The 15445-nt window shown below is 45.3% G+C and overlaps 1 protein-coding gene and 1 pseudogene across 1 annotated transcript; both read right to left on the bottom strand.

Moving 5' to 3' along the window:
* Nucleotides 1-2395: 2395 nt before the first annotated feature.
* On the bottom strand, nt 2396-5565 carry LOC123090302 (protein FAR1-RELATED SEQUENCE 5-like; annotated as a pseudogene).
* A 477-nt stretch (nt 5566-6042) lies between these two features.
* Nucleotides 6043-7702, bottom strand: LOC123089470 (protein STAR1-like). The gene is made up of 3 exons (XM_044511145.1): nt 7687-7702; nt 7288-7602; nt 6043-6496 (listed from the first exon to the last, which is right to left on the bottom strand). The coding sequence occupies exons 1-3, from the start codon at nt 7700-7702 to the stop codon at nt 6057-6059; spliced, it is 771 nt and encodes a 256-aa protein (XP_044367080.1). The 3' UTR covers nt 6043-6056.
* Between the last annotated feature and the right edge of the window lie 7743 nt (nt 7703-15445).

The raw sequence follows: 15445 nt of genomic DNA, 5'->3' as shown, positions 1-15445 counted from the left end.
AACCCGCGTTTGGTGCCCCCCGATCTATCTAGCTTATCGTATTAGTTTTTTTAAGTAGTAATCGTTATGCTACTATTATTAAGTTGTATTAGTATTTTAAGTTGTAAGGCTATCATGGAGTTGTAAGGTTATCGTGGAACTATGGGTTGCAATCGTTATGCTACTATATATATTGTGTGTTTCGTGCTATTATTTGAAGATTGCTATGGGTTGTTCTTGCTTATTATTTGTGTATTGCTATGGGTTGCTACGAGCCCGGGTTGCTACACCTCAATCTCACCACACACACACCATCTTCAAAATATTGGCCAAACCATGGACATGCAACTAGGAGCCCCATGCAAACCCACTATGGACATGCCACTAGGAAATGCAAACTAATTTACTTCATGCAACTCATTTAGTTCATGGAACCGTAGACATGCATAAAAACAATTAACATTTGGTTTTATTGCATCAAAAAATGATCCATCACAAAATTTAGTGCAAGAAAAAGGCCAAGGTAAAAACAAGTAACATTTTATTTGCCGAAGTTAGAGGTGGGCTGGTGCCGCTACGCGGGTGGGCTGGTGCCCCTGCGCGGGCGGGCTGGTCTCTATTTTGGGCATGGTTATTTTCTTAGGGCCCATTTTCTCATGGCCCAACATCTATTCGGCAGCCCAGTTTTGTTTTTTACTAGAAACTGAATTTGTGTGTACTCTGTTAACTGAAGAACAAAAACAGAGGAAACAGAGCATGAACACTGAATAGGGCCCCTGAGAATATCAGTACAATAATTCAAGCAAGTTTTGCTTCACACGAATTCAAGTTCATCTAACAAATGATCCCTGGCTAACTTAGACTACTGGGCACCCCTGAAACTAGCTGACTAACTAACTGAAACTATAACAAATTCTAGCGATTGATGAACATCAAGTAAAATAAACCCAAAGCAATGACACAACCATAAAATGCTCCCGCCATCTTATTTGCTTGCTGCTTCAAATCGATCAGATGCTTTAGTTGCTTGCCGATTTTCTTCAATTCACACTTCAGTTCTGCACTGTGCATCATCGGATCGGCTCTGTCCGCCAAATTGGGGGCTTGTTCCACGGCAAGCCGCCCCCCAAAATTGAGCTCTTGGGTTGGGGTTGATCCCTCCAATTTCAACCTTTCAACATATTCATCGAGCCACTCAAAATGCCCACATTTCTTCAGAACCTGAAAACAGGGGGCCGGCGGCGCATGAATCCTAGATCCACCACCCAGATCCACCGCCCTAATTCGAGGGAAAAAGAAAGAAATCGGGAGAAATTAGACCATAGAATTGGTCAAGAACACAGATCTAACCTGCCCCGGCTGTGGCTTGCTCAAACATTTCACAAACTCGCGCCCACGGTTGCCATTTTCTTCCCTCACACAAGTCAAACGCTTGAGAGGCTCCATGCGCGGGCAATCGGGGCATCTTGTCAACGGCAGTGGACCATACTGCGTCCATGATTGGCGGGTGGCTGAAGTCGAGCTAGACATCACTCGCCGGCGGCGCGCTTCGTTGCCGGAGCAGAGGAAGAAGAAGGTGGGAAAGGAAAGGGGCAGGGTAAGCAATGGAGGGGGGCGGGCTGGCTCGGGTCGGGGCACGCTGATGAGCACGGGCATGCTTGTGTGGATAAGTTGTGGGTCCCATCCGCATGCGAGTAACTGGTGGGTCCCGCGTGTCATAACTCAAATCTCTAACCCTCGTGTTTTTTATTTCACGGTTAAACAGAGCCATGTCGCATTGGAGCTATTTACACGCTCAAGTGTGTCGCATCACAGCCAATCACTCGAACAACGTCGCACTCAAGCAAATTCACATCAAAAACGTCGCACAGGAGCTATTGGCCCCTTGAGTATTGTGTGGGTCTTGGGTCTGTGGCATCAGGGTGGTGTGACCAACTGATGGTTGTGTTGTAGCATTTATAATAGATGTCGCCTTCGGTTCAAGAAGTAAGCCTTGATTTTGTCATGTCATCGAACTATATTTAGAGGCTCCAATATTCTCTGTCAAAGAGGGATCCAGAGCCAAGTTATGCTGTTGTAGATAGGTGTACGTGTGGTTTGTCCGATAATCCTGTGCACAAAGTAGCAAAGTTCAGTTTCATTGAAGTTTACAAAATTGGAAAAGTAGAAAGGGTGGAATGTTATACCAGTAGAGTATTTTGTTGTTCTTGTCTTTGTGGTGGCACTGACATGGTTTGACCAATTGATGGCTGCATTGTACCATTTAGGATAGATGTTGATTTGGTTGAAGAAAGAAGCTTTGATTTTCCCAAATGGTCTCGTGCAGGGAGGGATTCAGAGCAGAGTTCTGCTGCTGTAAATAGGCGTACATGTGGTTTGTGGGATGACACTATGCACAAAGTAGCAAAGTTCATTTTCAATGAAGTTTGAAAAAAAATGAAAACTTGAAAGTGTGGATTGCTTCTACCACTGTTGTGTTGTATGGTTGGAATCCCATCAACAGTTGGTGGGTCTGTGGTGGCATCGGGATGTTACCAACTGATGGTTGCATTGAAGCATTTACGATAGTGTTGTAGGGTAATTGATATGCACCCATTTGGTTCCCGAAAAATTCTAAAGGACCCTGTTGAAATTGATAGAGAAAGGTCATTACAGTTGAAGATTTTAAAAGAAACAAGTGACAATGTTGTACCGTTGAGGGGCCATGAGGTTGTAGTTGTACAGTATCATTATTGTTCTTTTTCTTTTTCAAAGTCTGTTTCTCCAAAGGGCCTGTAAAATTTGATAGAGAAAGGCTAGTACAATTGAATGTTTTATAAGCCACAATGAGACGAAGTATGATACCATTGACGGGCCATGAGTCTCTTGTTGTACACTATCATCTGTGTTCTTTTTCTTTTTTGAAGTTGCTTTCTCAAATCTGCCAACGGGTCTTTTTGATCCTTTGACGGTCTTCTCCTTGACCTTCATACCTTTTGGTTTTGCAAGCCCCTCACCATGTTTTGAAATCCTACTAGATGGTATATTCACACCTGCCACTATAATGATAAATATCATACTTTGTTTTACAATAGTCTAGGCAATTATTGTTAGTATAGTTTGTACCTTCTTTAGTACATGAGTTATCCAAATCTAGATCAATGCTAACCAAATCTAGATCAACTCTAATCTTCAACCATTTTTCCACATCTTGTGCTAATTGCTCTGCACACTTAACAACCTTATTGTATGATTCTTCTGACTCAGCTGCACGAGCAGCTATTTTCACAAACATTCTACACAATTCCTTATAGCGATTAGACATTCTTGCTTTTAGGTTCTCATGCGGGTTGCATTTGCTTGTTATATCTAGAACTTTGGCATCAATTGTCCACCGTTTTAAAATATATTCTCCTGGAATATGCTTGATATTATTGATATCAAGTACCTTTAGGCAATGAGAGCAAAGGATTCTAGCAAACTCAAGCTTTTTGCAGCTGCGGCTAACCTTTTCTTCTTTTGGTGTGAATCTAACAACATGTTCACGTTGTGTGCCATGAAATTTTACTACATAAATCTTCATCTTGGTGTCACTTTCATCACAAAGCAATGTGTCATAGTTCAGAGTCCGAAGCACTTGATCTTGAACCATCTTGAATATTGCTGGAGTATATGTAGCTGCAGCTTGTGTTAACATATAGCTAGATTCAGCCTTCAACTTGGGAGTAGTCTGTGTTGCTTTAAAGTCATACTTCACCTCTTCACATCTTTTATCCAAAACTAGCCGTTCAAAATGCTCAAAGAAAGTAAGCATGTCATATTTAATACTAATGTATCTCTTTAGTTCATTGTTCATGCTTTCACTTCTTTGGGTAGTGCTCATGTGGGCAACGAACGTATTTTTACCATACACTAGTGCCCACTGTTCCTTTTTCTCAAATAGCCTTTGCAGCCATTCATTGTCACATAGTCCATACTTGTCAATCATTTTATCCCATGCACCTACAAATTCATCCTCCTCTTTTATATCATATATACAGTGCTGAAAATCAGCATTGAACTTCTTCGTCAACAACTCCGGCCAGGTGCTTGCAAGCATTTTGATTCATATGCCACACGCAAAGTCTACCGTGAGAGTGAGGGAAGACTTCACGAATTGCCTTTGCCATTGCCGCATCTTCATCGGTGAGAACTGTACGTGGATGTTTTCCTGACATAACTTTTAGGAAAGTTCTGAAAAGCCAACCAAAACTTGCAGCGGTTTCATCATAGAGAAATGCAGCACCAAAGACAACAGTTTTCTGATGATTATTCACCCCGACAATCAAACCAAATGGACGTCCATCATCTAGTTTCCTGTATGTGGTGTCAAAGCATATAACATTGCCGAATAACGCATAGTCTGAAACCATTTTGGAGTCAGCCCAAAAAATATTAGTTATCAATTCATCCTCATCCACTTGAATTGAATAGAAAAAGTTGACATCTTCCGAGACCTTTTTCTCCATGTATTCTAATACTCCCCCGGTGTCACCTACCTTCGCTTTTATTGTTCTCTTTGAGTACAAACGGTTTTTCATATCTTGAGGTATAAACCCAAGGTTTTCACTCCCACATGCTTCTTTGGCCATCAAATCGATTGTTGCTTTATTTGAGATACCTACTGACTTTGCGATCTCTGCATTTGCTATCTGTGCTTCTGTCACTTTTCTCTGGGATCTCAGGTATTGGGCCATGATTCCATGAGCAAGATTGTGATTATGTGCCCCCTCGAATTCATACACATAATAAACTCCATTTCTAAGGCTAATCTTCATACGGGCATCACAGCCACATCGTGTTTCAGGCCTACTGTAAATGAATGTCTCCTCTCTTTTATCTTCCCGACGATGGCCTATAAGTTGTAGTATAATTGTCTTAGAGCATAAAGTAGTGATTACAATCAAAACAAATTAAAAGTAATCCATACCTTGACGAGAGCATGTAAATGTCCGTTGCTGCAGTGTAGAAGAGTTTGGTACTTTATGACCACTGCTTCTTCTGATGCTAAAACCAATAGCTTTAGCATAGTTGTTATAAAATAAATACGCTTCCTCTTCAGATAAAAATTGCATGCCAAGCTTTGGTACCCTTTCATCGGTGTGATCTACTGCGGTTTCCTGCAGATCATATATCAATTAAGATTCGATTTAGTTAATACTTCCCAGGAACTATATGCACTGAATACAAAAACTGTAGTGGATGCTTTCCATGAACTGAAATCAGAGATGCTACAAGAATGTCCGCACATTCAATTAAATGTGAATTAGGGGTACTGTACATGGTACTGCTTTGTTTTTCTAAATGCAGAATAAACTAATTTTCTGTCGCTGTTTGGATCTGTAGATTCTGGCCACGCTTTGTTGTACAAGTTCCACAAGGGTGCATGGTAAGCCAATCTTTTTGACAATCATATTTGTTTGCATTGAGGGCTGTGTTCCTGCAATGGTTCAAAACAAAGAAATTAGAGAATTTGACCTTGAAGAACTAAGTGAGATTTACTACTTTTGATGCGTCAGATTGATCGGCACCCTCCTGGTTCGCCGGACCACTCCTCGGAGAAGCCATCAGAGGCGCGGATTCCTTTGCTGCACAATTCAAGAGAAGAAAAGAAGAATCCCTGTGCTTCGCCCAGGATTGTTGTGTGCGTTAAGACTGTAGGTCAACTCCGCCGGCCGCCTCCTATGAGCATATTTTGCATTTTGGCGCGCTTTCGTGTATTCTGTGCATCTGTTTCGCGGGTGATTGTGATTATATCCTTTGGTTCAGTGTTCAGTTTTAATGACGAGAGTATTATGGAAAGGAATCGGTATTATGGTCTGTATTTGTTTTTCTTTTTGGATGAGAAAATCTGGAGCGGGGTGCACGCACAGCCGTGCGATGGCTGCATCGCACGGATGGTCGCACCAAGCGGCCGCAGGCAAGCCCGGTCCTATATATGGTATATGGTTTTGCGTAATTTACTCCACCAAATCGCACGCAACATTCCTCGCCGTAGCGAGTCCGAATTCCGAGCTAAGCAAAGGTCGGTGACGGTCTCGGCAACGAAACAAACATATTCAGCTGAGCTCCAGGAAGCGCCGGGCCACGGGGTGCTTGGCCCCGGCCAGGCCGGACGGCGCGAGCACCTCCACGACCTCGCCGTCGACGACGAGGCAGACCAGGTCGGCGACTCGCTGGATCTGCTTCACGCTGTGCGAGACGATCACCGTCGTGAGACCCCCCGTCTCCTTGAGCCGCACGATGGCCTCCTCGATGTTCTGCGTGGATATCGGGTCCAGCGCGCTCGTCGGCTCGTCCAGCAGCAGCACCTCCGGGTCGTTGGCGAGGGTGCGGGCCAGGGCGACGCGCTGCGCCTGGCCGACGGACAGCTCCGACGCCGGCCTGGAGGACCTGGCGGGGTCGAGGTCGGCCAGGCGCAGCAGGCCCTCCACCTCCGCTTCCGTGAGCTTCTTGCCCCGCAGCTGTGGCCCGTACCGCACGTTGTCCGCCACTGTCCCTGGAGCACCACAGGGAAAGACAAACAGAATTCATTCAGAGGCCTCTTGTTCCTCTTGGATGCAATCAGAGTTCACATGTCAGTCATCTAAAAGTCTACCTCCGGTACACTGACAGCTGACATTATGTATGCACGTGGTATTCAAATGACACTAGCAAAGGGGTGCAATTGCGTAGCAGAATGGACGATCCGATTGGACATGGACATTTTAAAGTCAATATGTTCTCTTCAGTCTTAACCAGTATGAAGTCATGGAAAATGTGGGTGCCCAGTCGCATTTTCAAAGCAAGATTCGGCTTAACTTTGTCAATGGATCAATCACCCCTGATATCACCTCCCTCTAAAGTATAATAAATAAACAAATGTCATTGCATTGCCATGCATCATCATAAGTAAAAATACTTCAAACTTACGAGTAGGTTTTCAGATGACGTAGGATTATGGTTTTGAGTTTGTCATGAAGTTCAAAGAACCTGAAACCTCTCTCCAATCATCCCCGCCCACTACTGGAATCTGGAATCACAGAACGATACTTTTGGCACAAGCAATCTGTTTGTCTCAACTTTGTTACGTACTAATCTCGACAGGGATGTCCCCCACTTCATCATCATCTCCCACTAATTTCCAACCATGGACTAATTACCTGATATACAGTAATTAAGCCAAGATCGCAGCGGATCAGCTCTAATCAGTTCATGCTTTGGGGAAACCAATCCGAGCATTTCAATTCTGAGTCAGAATTTCAGCAACAAAGCAGGGGCGTGACTGTGTACAGAACTACAGGTACGTACCGTCGAACATGACGGGGAGCTGGAAGAGCATGCCGACCTTGCGCCGGAGCGCGAGGACGTCCATGCCGCAGATGTCGGCACCGTCGAGGGCCACGGCGCCGGGGGCGGGCTCCCAGAGGCGGTTGAGCGCGCGGAGCAGCGTGGACTTGCCGCTGCCGCTGGGGCCGATGACGCCCATCACCACCCCGCGCGGCACGTCCAGGTCCACCCCGCGCAGGATCGCCTCGCCGGTCGCCTCCGACCGCCGGCTCAGCCCGCGCACCCGTATCTTGGGCCCATCGGCGACGTCCAGCAGATGCTCCCTGCTACTGTCATCTGTGCGTGCGCGCACGGCATGCAAGGCCGTGCGACTGGACGTGGGAACCATGCATATATCTCGAATTTTCAACGGTGAATCACCTGAAGCTGAGCCCATCGTTCGTGGGAGAGAAGCTCGTAGCAAAAGGAGCAGAGACGGGGGGAGAGCGAGCGCCGGGTGGAAATGGGAATGGCGTCCTGTGCTATGCACAACGGCGGCGCAGGACTCAAACTATGTGGGGTCAAGCTTTAAATTTATAAGCTAGTGGCTCGATCAGCATTGAAATAATTTATCATTACAATAAACAGTACAGTAGTACGTCACGGTAATCACCATTGTAAAGAAAATCTACGGTAACACCCCCCATGATCATGAAAATCTTGATAGGTATGCATGGTGACCTTGGTAGTAATCGACTGAAATAGTAATCAAACAATGGGATAAAAATTCGTTACCAATTCTGTTGCGCGAATCAGACTTGATATATATCACAGAAAATGCTCTCTCAACCGTTGCAGCGGCGACCGTAGAACCAATACTAGATTCAGAAAAGGAAACACCAGAGAAAGGTTGTTTGCGACAAAGTTATCAAATTGGCAACTAAGTTATTCGACCTTGCTTTCACTAACAAAATCCTCGAGATATAAACGAGTCACGGCCAAAAAAAAAATCCTTGTCAAAGTTTTGAGAAAGTACCTGAAGGATCCAAACAACCCATTCCAAGAAGCAAGGTAGTGTCGGTTTCACTGACACGGTCATGAAGCTCCACATGCACTAGCTCAATGATAGTATACATGACACTTCGGTGGTAATCCTCGTTTGATATGCCATCAACATGGGTTATTCGCTTAGACTTTGATCCTCGGGGAACATGCATGGCATCCACAACTGGAAGTGAAATATCATGTTTGATGCAAAACTCGATAACTTTGGTAAACATATCTTCCCAGCCTTCATTTCTCATATCGTGTAGCCTTCTCTTAGTTGTACCAAGATATGAAACAACATTGACAGCCTCTTGTTCTTTCCATTTCAAAGAGGTGTTCAAATCATTTGTAATCACAAGTATAACCTTCATGACGTGCAACATATTCAGTACTCCTTTTGCTTTAAGCCTACCAATAGCTTTGGGTCCATTTTCTGCAATAGCGTCAATGACTTCAATTGCCGAGGGAAAGATGACGGTCATATTCAAGAGAGAGTTCAAATGGGAACCCCATCGAGTACCACCAGCTCTTATAAGCCCAAGTTCTTGATACAATCCTCTCCCGGTTCCAAGTTCACCCATTTTCAAGCCTCGTCAATGTTCTTTGCTTGTTTCTCGTGAAGCATATCCCTATTCTTGAAAGAACATCCTATCGTGGATAGGATGACCCATCCACTCAAACAACCATACAACATTTTCATGGTTTTTGCAACCGCAACTAGTGTCAGTTGTAGCTGATGGCAAAACAGTGAATGCTTAGACCTAGAATCCTCCATCACTAAAGTTTTCAAACCATTCATATGACCTTGCATGACTAGCATATTAAATGGATGACACTATCAAGCGAGACATTGACTTGAAGTAGAGATGCCTTGCATTATAAAATAGAAGCAATGATCACCAAAAGGGCACAAAATCTAGAAAAACAAACAGGGAAAACTACTATCAGCCACCTTAGAGCATCTCTAGCCGTCCTCCGAACAACCCCCCAGGACCACTTTTTTTACATCGGTGAAAGAAAAATGTCCCGGTCATGCCCCCAAGAGCTTGTTTTTTGCCGGATTGTAGCACCGGCGAACCCACCCCAAACCCATCCCCCTGGGGAGCAGCTGGGGACGCCGCCGGTACTCTTTTGCATGGCTGACTATGGGGCTATTGGATCTCTCTCTCTCTCCTCTCCCCTCTCTTTTTCTCCCATGTGCATGCGGCGGGACCATGGATGGAGCAAAACCAGCCTGCGGCGTGCACCAATCAGAAGCAAGGAAAAGACATGGCGTGGGGGACTGCTGGGAATAAACAAGCCCCCATCCCAAAACTTCCGCCGACTCACCTCTCGCCGGTGAAAAAAATGGCCCTGGGGAGGCCAAACGGCTAGAGATGCCCTAAGGCGTGACCAATTGGTTACCAGCTTTGCCAGGCCACTTACTGCCCCATCAATACGACTACTGTAGTTGAATTGGTGCCAGAAGGCCTGCATCAAGGATCACAAGAGACATACATGGTTACAGACAAACAAGACAATCATTTGCTCAAAAGGGACAAGACACATGAACTAGTCAAGTTTCTAATGGAGCCTTCATTTGCTCAAAAGGGACAATATGCATGCACAAGTACTCAAGCTTACTAGTTGAACCTGGGTACGAATCGATCTCTCTGAATAACTAATACAATCTCCGCCACCGCTCCAAGGATTTGAAATGAGAATCGAGGAATTGAATGTAAAATGAATGGATCACCCCGCATCGTCGGTAGCAGTCAATCGTGGTGGTCAGGGGCTAACATCTCCAGGGGTATGTTCTCCCGCAAAACAAAACTAGAATGCTACCAAATACTACCAACAACACCCATCAAGGAGTGACATCCTAGACTGAAATACAAATGAGACGTTTTTACCAAGATGCATCTCTTGAAACTACATTAGAACCCAACAAGAACACATACACAAACCAACAAAAAAGACAAAGGATTATCCGTGTGCATAATGACTACCAAAGCCAGAGAGACTCTTCTATTTTTCCATGAGGATACAGTACACTCAAACATTCTAGAGTCGGAAAGGATCCTCTATAGATATGGTAATTTTCTTTCACGGAAGATGAACTATTCTACTTCGTCGTTTATACTTGAAAGCACAACCATGCTAAGCCGGAGTGCACATACAACAGCAAGAAGAGCTAATACAACTTGATGTCATGTTAAATTAAACATACAACAAGACAATTAAATGCTTAATCAAGCTAGGACACAACACATTAACAAATATGATATGATGTGAACAAATTAGAAGGAACCAAAGTTGAACTACTCCCTCCGATCCATATTACTATCGTTGGTTTATCAAAGTTCCTCATATAGAAAGGACCTCATGCATATAGGAAGGACCCTTCCTCATCGGGAGGCAGGGCAAAATTACACAAGCTAAGCTAGTGGGATTAACATGAAACCAAAACCACAAACCCAGGTCGGACCTCACCTCGCCATCGTTTTGTGGTTTCACAAACAACCACGCAGACAAAAAAATGAAAACCTCTACGACAGCAGGATAATCACCTAATTAATTGATAGAACATTTTCCTACGGTCTAGCTAGCATGGCTCAATAGGAAGAATTAATTGACAGCTCCCTGTCGACAATTCCAGGTCTCTAGCTCATCACAACCAACCACGAGATTTAGGCAAAGTAGAGTAACACATAATTGGGGGGAAAACACACACAGTGGAGAGAGATCGACCTTGTGTGGTCATGTGGACAGTCGAGGTCAAGGTTCATCGGAGTCCATGTCCGCCTAGTCAGCTCAGGGTCATCCTCGCCAATTGAGTAGGGCGACTGCTAATTTGAATCTTGAGGTAAGAAAACTACAATAAAGTGAGTCTGAATAAACAAATTCCATACTCTGAATGCCAAGAAAAACATATATGAAGAACTTTGATTTAGCATGCACCACAAGTACATAATTGACTAATGAACAAGTAGAGCACACTAGCATCATAAACACCAAATTTTAAATATACACCTAACTCTGATCTGTCTTTGTAGGAAGCACTACAACTCTTTTACTTAGAGATGGGACAAGCAAAATGGCAATAATGTACCTACATCATGAATAAAACAAGCTCCATTTCCATCAAGTGTCGCTACAAGCTCTATCCATCCGTCTTCTCGCCCTCTGAAAGATCAAACATGTAGGTCCACCATCTCCTCGCATAGGTTTTCTTCCCTTGAGCGTCGCTTGTAACAACCAAGAATCCCATCCTTTTATGTTCTTTACATAGATAAGCTCTCTCCTGTAACATTCAAAGAAGCGCCGAGTCAAAACTCTCTCTAATCAACACAACACAACACAATAAATAGATGCACACTGACACAATAATCAAATATATCTAACAAGGCCCCGCCAGTGAGTTGCAAATAACCGATAGTTGCTTCTACAAAATGTAGAATAAATCAAGCTTCACTTCAAACATTGCCAATTTGCTCTCAAGTACTCCCTCCGTTTCTATAAGTCATTTTAGAGATTTCAATACGGACTACATATAGATGTATATTGACATATTTTAGAGTTTAGGTCCACTCATTTTGCTCTGCATGTAGTCCATATTAGAATCTCTACAGTGACTTATATTTACGAATGGAGGGAGTAGTAAACAGAGATACCTATAAACCATTGCCAATTTCGAAATAAATACAACTTTTCCATTAAAAGATAAAATCATGACACTTTATACAAGGAGGCCAAGGTAAACATAAGATATATCAAACAAGTCAATACAGTGGGACAGCCGGGTGGGCCAATGTTACCACCATGATTCTGATTAAAACTAGAATTCTTGTACTCTTTCATGATGAAACAGTCCTTCCAAGCATGAGTCGAAGGTTGGCTAGGCAGACTATGCTTTGGGCAAGGATATTAAGCAGTTCTTCCAGGTTAAATTTTGGTCCTCAAGCTTACCCTTATGACGCTGTTTTTTATGCTGAGCATTGGTGTTAGCCACGAAATCTGACCTGCCGTCGGCTGGTTCGCACTTACAATGGTTGCCCTGATTATGTCCTGTCATATTCTGCTGCTGACCTTTACCATTGTCGTTCTTCTTCCCCTTGTTGGATTTCTGCTCACCAGACCCAGGGTCCTTAGTGTTGTCTGAGTCGGCACATTTGATGAGAGCCGCCATGAGCTCTCCCATGTCATTGCAGTGACGTTTAAGCCGCCCCAACTTTTGCTTGAGGGGTGTGAAGTGGCAATTCTTCTCTAAAATCAGAACAGTAGAGCCGGTTGTAATGCTATCCGATAAGTGGATAATAGCTGAAACCCAGCAAACCCAGTGGTGGGCCGACTCATCCTCGCGGTGTACACAAGCGTCCAGATCAATAATCGACAGAGGATGCTTACATGTGTCTTTAAATTGAATAAAGCGCGCCTTCAAATCAGTCCTTGAATTGATGGAGTTGGCGGGTAGCCCTTTCAACCAGGTTCGAGCAGGCCCATCTAGCTTCACGGTGAAGTATTTGGCACACACGGCATCGTTAACATCCAACATTTCCATAGCCAGCTCGTAGCTCTCAATCCAAGCCTCGGGTGGAAGATCTGCTATGTATTTAGGCACCTTACGAGGGCTCTTGAAATCCTTGGGCAAACGCTCATTGGTAGAGCCGGCGGTAGACATGGTACACCAACAGTCCTAGAAGTCATCCCAGCCTCCACAGCGCAGAAGGGTTTAACTGAAGCTGCTGATGAGCCGCTAATTGAGCCGCCAATTCCGCCTCACGACGTGCTCTAGCCTGGTCCACAAGGGCCTGAGCATTGTTATCATCACAGGGCGGGTCATCATTGCGAGGAAGGTTACTACATCGTTTGCTACTGGAAACTGTCGGAGACTCAATGCGCCGGCTGTAACTTCGAACTTGGTGTGGTGTTGAGTGAATTCGCTCACGGCTATATGAGTAAGCCGCCTGTTGAGCCACAATCATCTGAAGAAGTTCCACGGTGTTCCGGGTCTCTATCGCAACTATAGACTCGCCTTCGATTGGAATAGCTGCCAACCGCGAAGCTGCGGCAATCACATCATCTGGTGGGTTGGAGTAATTACCAAGAGGTGTTAGTACCCGCTGAGGCGGGGTCAAATCCATACGAGGCGGGTCTAGCACACGAGGTTGAGCCGCCTCCCTGGTCACAAGTGCCTCAGCAGCCCGGGTCACACCGGGCGGGTTAATCTGTCCTACTCTGGGTGTATTAAAAAGGTTTCGCCCCTCAAAATGCAAAGGCAAGTGGCTTTGGTGCCTCCTTCGAAGGATGGCATTTGACGCGTTCTAATCCATATTTAAACAAAAAGCCTCTGCCCTTATCAGCTGCGTCTCGACCTCCAAGGCGGCTCGCTCAGTGGTCATCCTGATACTCTCTGACTCAAGGTCCTCCCGGGCCTTGGTCACCTCGCCCCATAGCTTTGCAACCTCCCCATTATGCTGCACTTGATTCGCCGAAGTCACCTCTGCGGCTAATAATGCTGCCAGAGCGTCCAAGAGTTCGGATAAGACTTGAGTTGGCCGACGCGCAGAGCCGCTCGCCCCAGCCGTCACAATATCAGTTGAACCGGATGTTATGGCCGCGGCCGTTGAGGAGTTTAACACTGGTTGTGTGCCAGCCATGAAAATAGCGGCCCCGCTCGGCGGCTCGTAGGGGTCCGAAATACTTTCACCCTCGAAATAGCCCCCAAGCCCGTCGTCTTACAGTTGATAGATTCACTCGGTTTTGTCGGTTGAGGACTCATCGCCTGAATAGATGGTTGTCTCTCCACCAGACATAGATCCTTCCTCAAGATCCGCCCCATGAACAAAGCCAACGAAAGCGCGCTTCTGGCCGGTGTCAGGACCCCGACTCAATGCCACATCGATCTAGCATGTAACACCTCATATCACTTTGCGGCCTCACGCACGGTATTCCCACGGGTGTCGCCTTACCTTTGCCCGGGACCGTTTGCGCCTTTTGGCACACGTAATGACAGTGTCGCTAGCATCCATATGATAAGGAGCCCGGGCTGACATGGCTAGTCGTAAACCCAAAGTGGCACAGACTTACAGGGACAGGCATCCATGACCCAGCATCGAACGTGTCGGTCATCAGCGAGTGAATCCAGGCTGTAGCACTGGGCTAGCAGGACTCCGGTGAACCGGGCTGTAGCGGGCTAACAGGACTCCGGTATTCATCGCGTGACATTTCCCCGAAGGGACAGACACAGGAACGAAGAAGGACACATGCTGGCCAGCCTAAGTGTTCCGGAGCAGTAGCAAGCTACCATGGCTCGGTGGAAACACTAGGAGACATTTCCCCGTAAGAGAGGCTACTAAAGATAAACAACTAGATGGTCAGATCCCACACATACCAAGCATTCCAATAACATACACACAATATGCTTGATATGTGCAAATACAACATGGCATCACAACATGACTCTACAACTCAAGTAAATATTCAATAGGCTCCGAGGAGCGAGATATTACAAACATGGGTCTCATGACCCAACATTCAGAGCATACAAATCAAAACACATGCGGAAGCTTAACATGTCTGAGTACAGACAACTATAAATGAAAAAGGCTGAAAAGCCTGACTATCTACCAGATCCTGCCGAGGGCACAAGATCGTAGCTGAGGTAACAAGCTAAACGTCGAAGACCACGCGAAACTACTAGTGAGACCGAAGTCTCTCTGCAAAAACATAAAATAGGCAAACGTGAGTACAAATGTACCCAGCAAGACTTACATCAGAACTAACTACATATGCATCATTATCAACAAAGGGGATGGTGGGGTTTAACTGCAGCAAGCCAGCTTTGACTCGGTGGCTATCCTGAACTACGACTGCAAGTAACTCTTTTGAGGTGGCGCACACGAGTCCACATATTCACCATATCAATACACCACTATGGATCCGCTCCCGTCTCCCTACGAGAACGCCATCCATAGCACTCACGCTTATCTTGCGTATTTTAGAGTATCCACTTTCACTTGTCTATGAACTGATATAAGCAACCCAGAAGTCCTTTACCGCAGACACGGCTATTCGAATAGATGATATTAACCTTGCAGGGGTGTACTTCTTCATACATGTTTCCACAACTTAGCGTCTGCACACGATATGTGCTCGGCAGACTTCAAGTGAA

Source organism: Triticum aestivum, chromosome 4B, assembly GCF_018294505.1.
Source record: "Triticum aestivum cultivar Chinese Spring chromosome 4B, IWGSC CS RefSeq v2.1, whole genome shotgun sequence".
Classification (NCBI taxonomy): domain Eukaryota; kingdom Viridiplantae; phylum Streptophyta; class Magnoliopsida; order Poales; family Poaceae; genus Triticum; species Triticum aestivum.
This window is presented reverse-complemented; position numbering and strand designations above follow the sequence as displayed.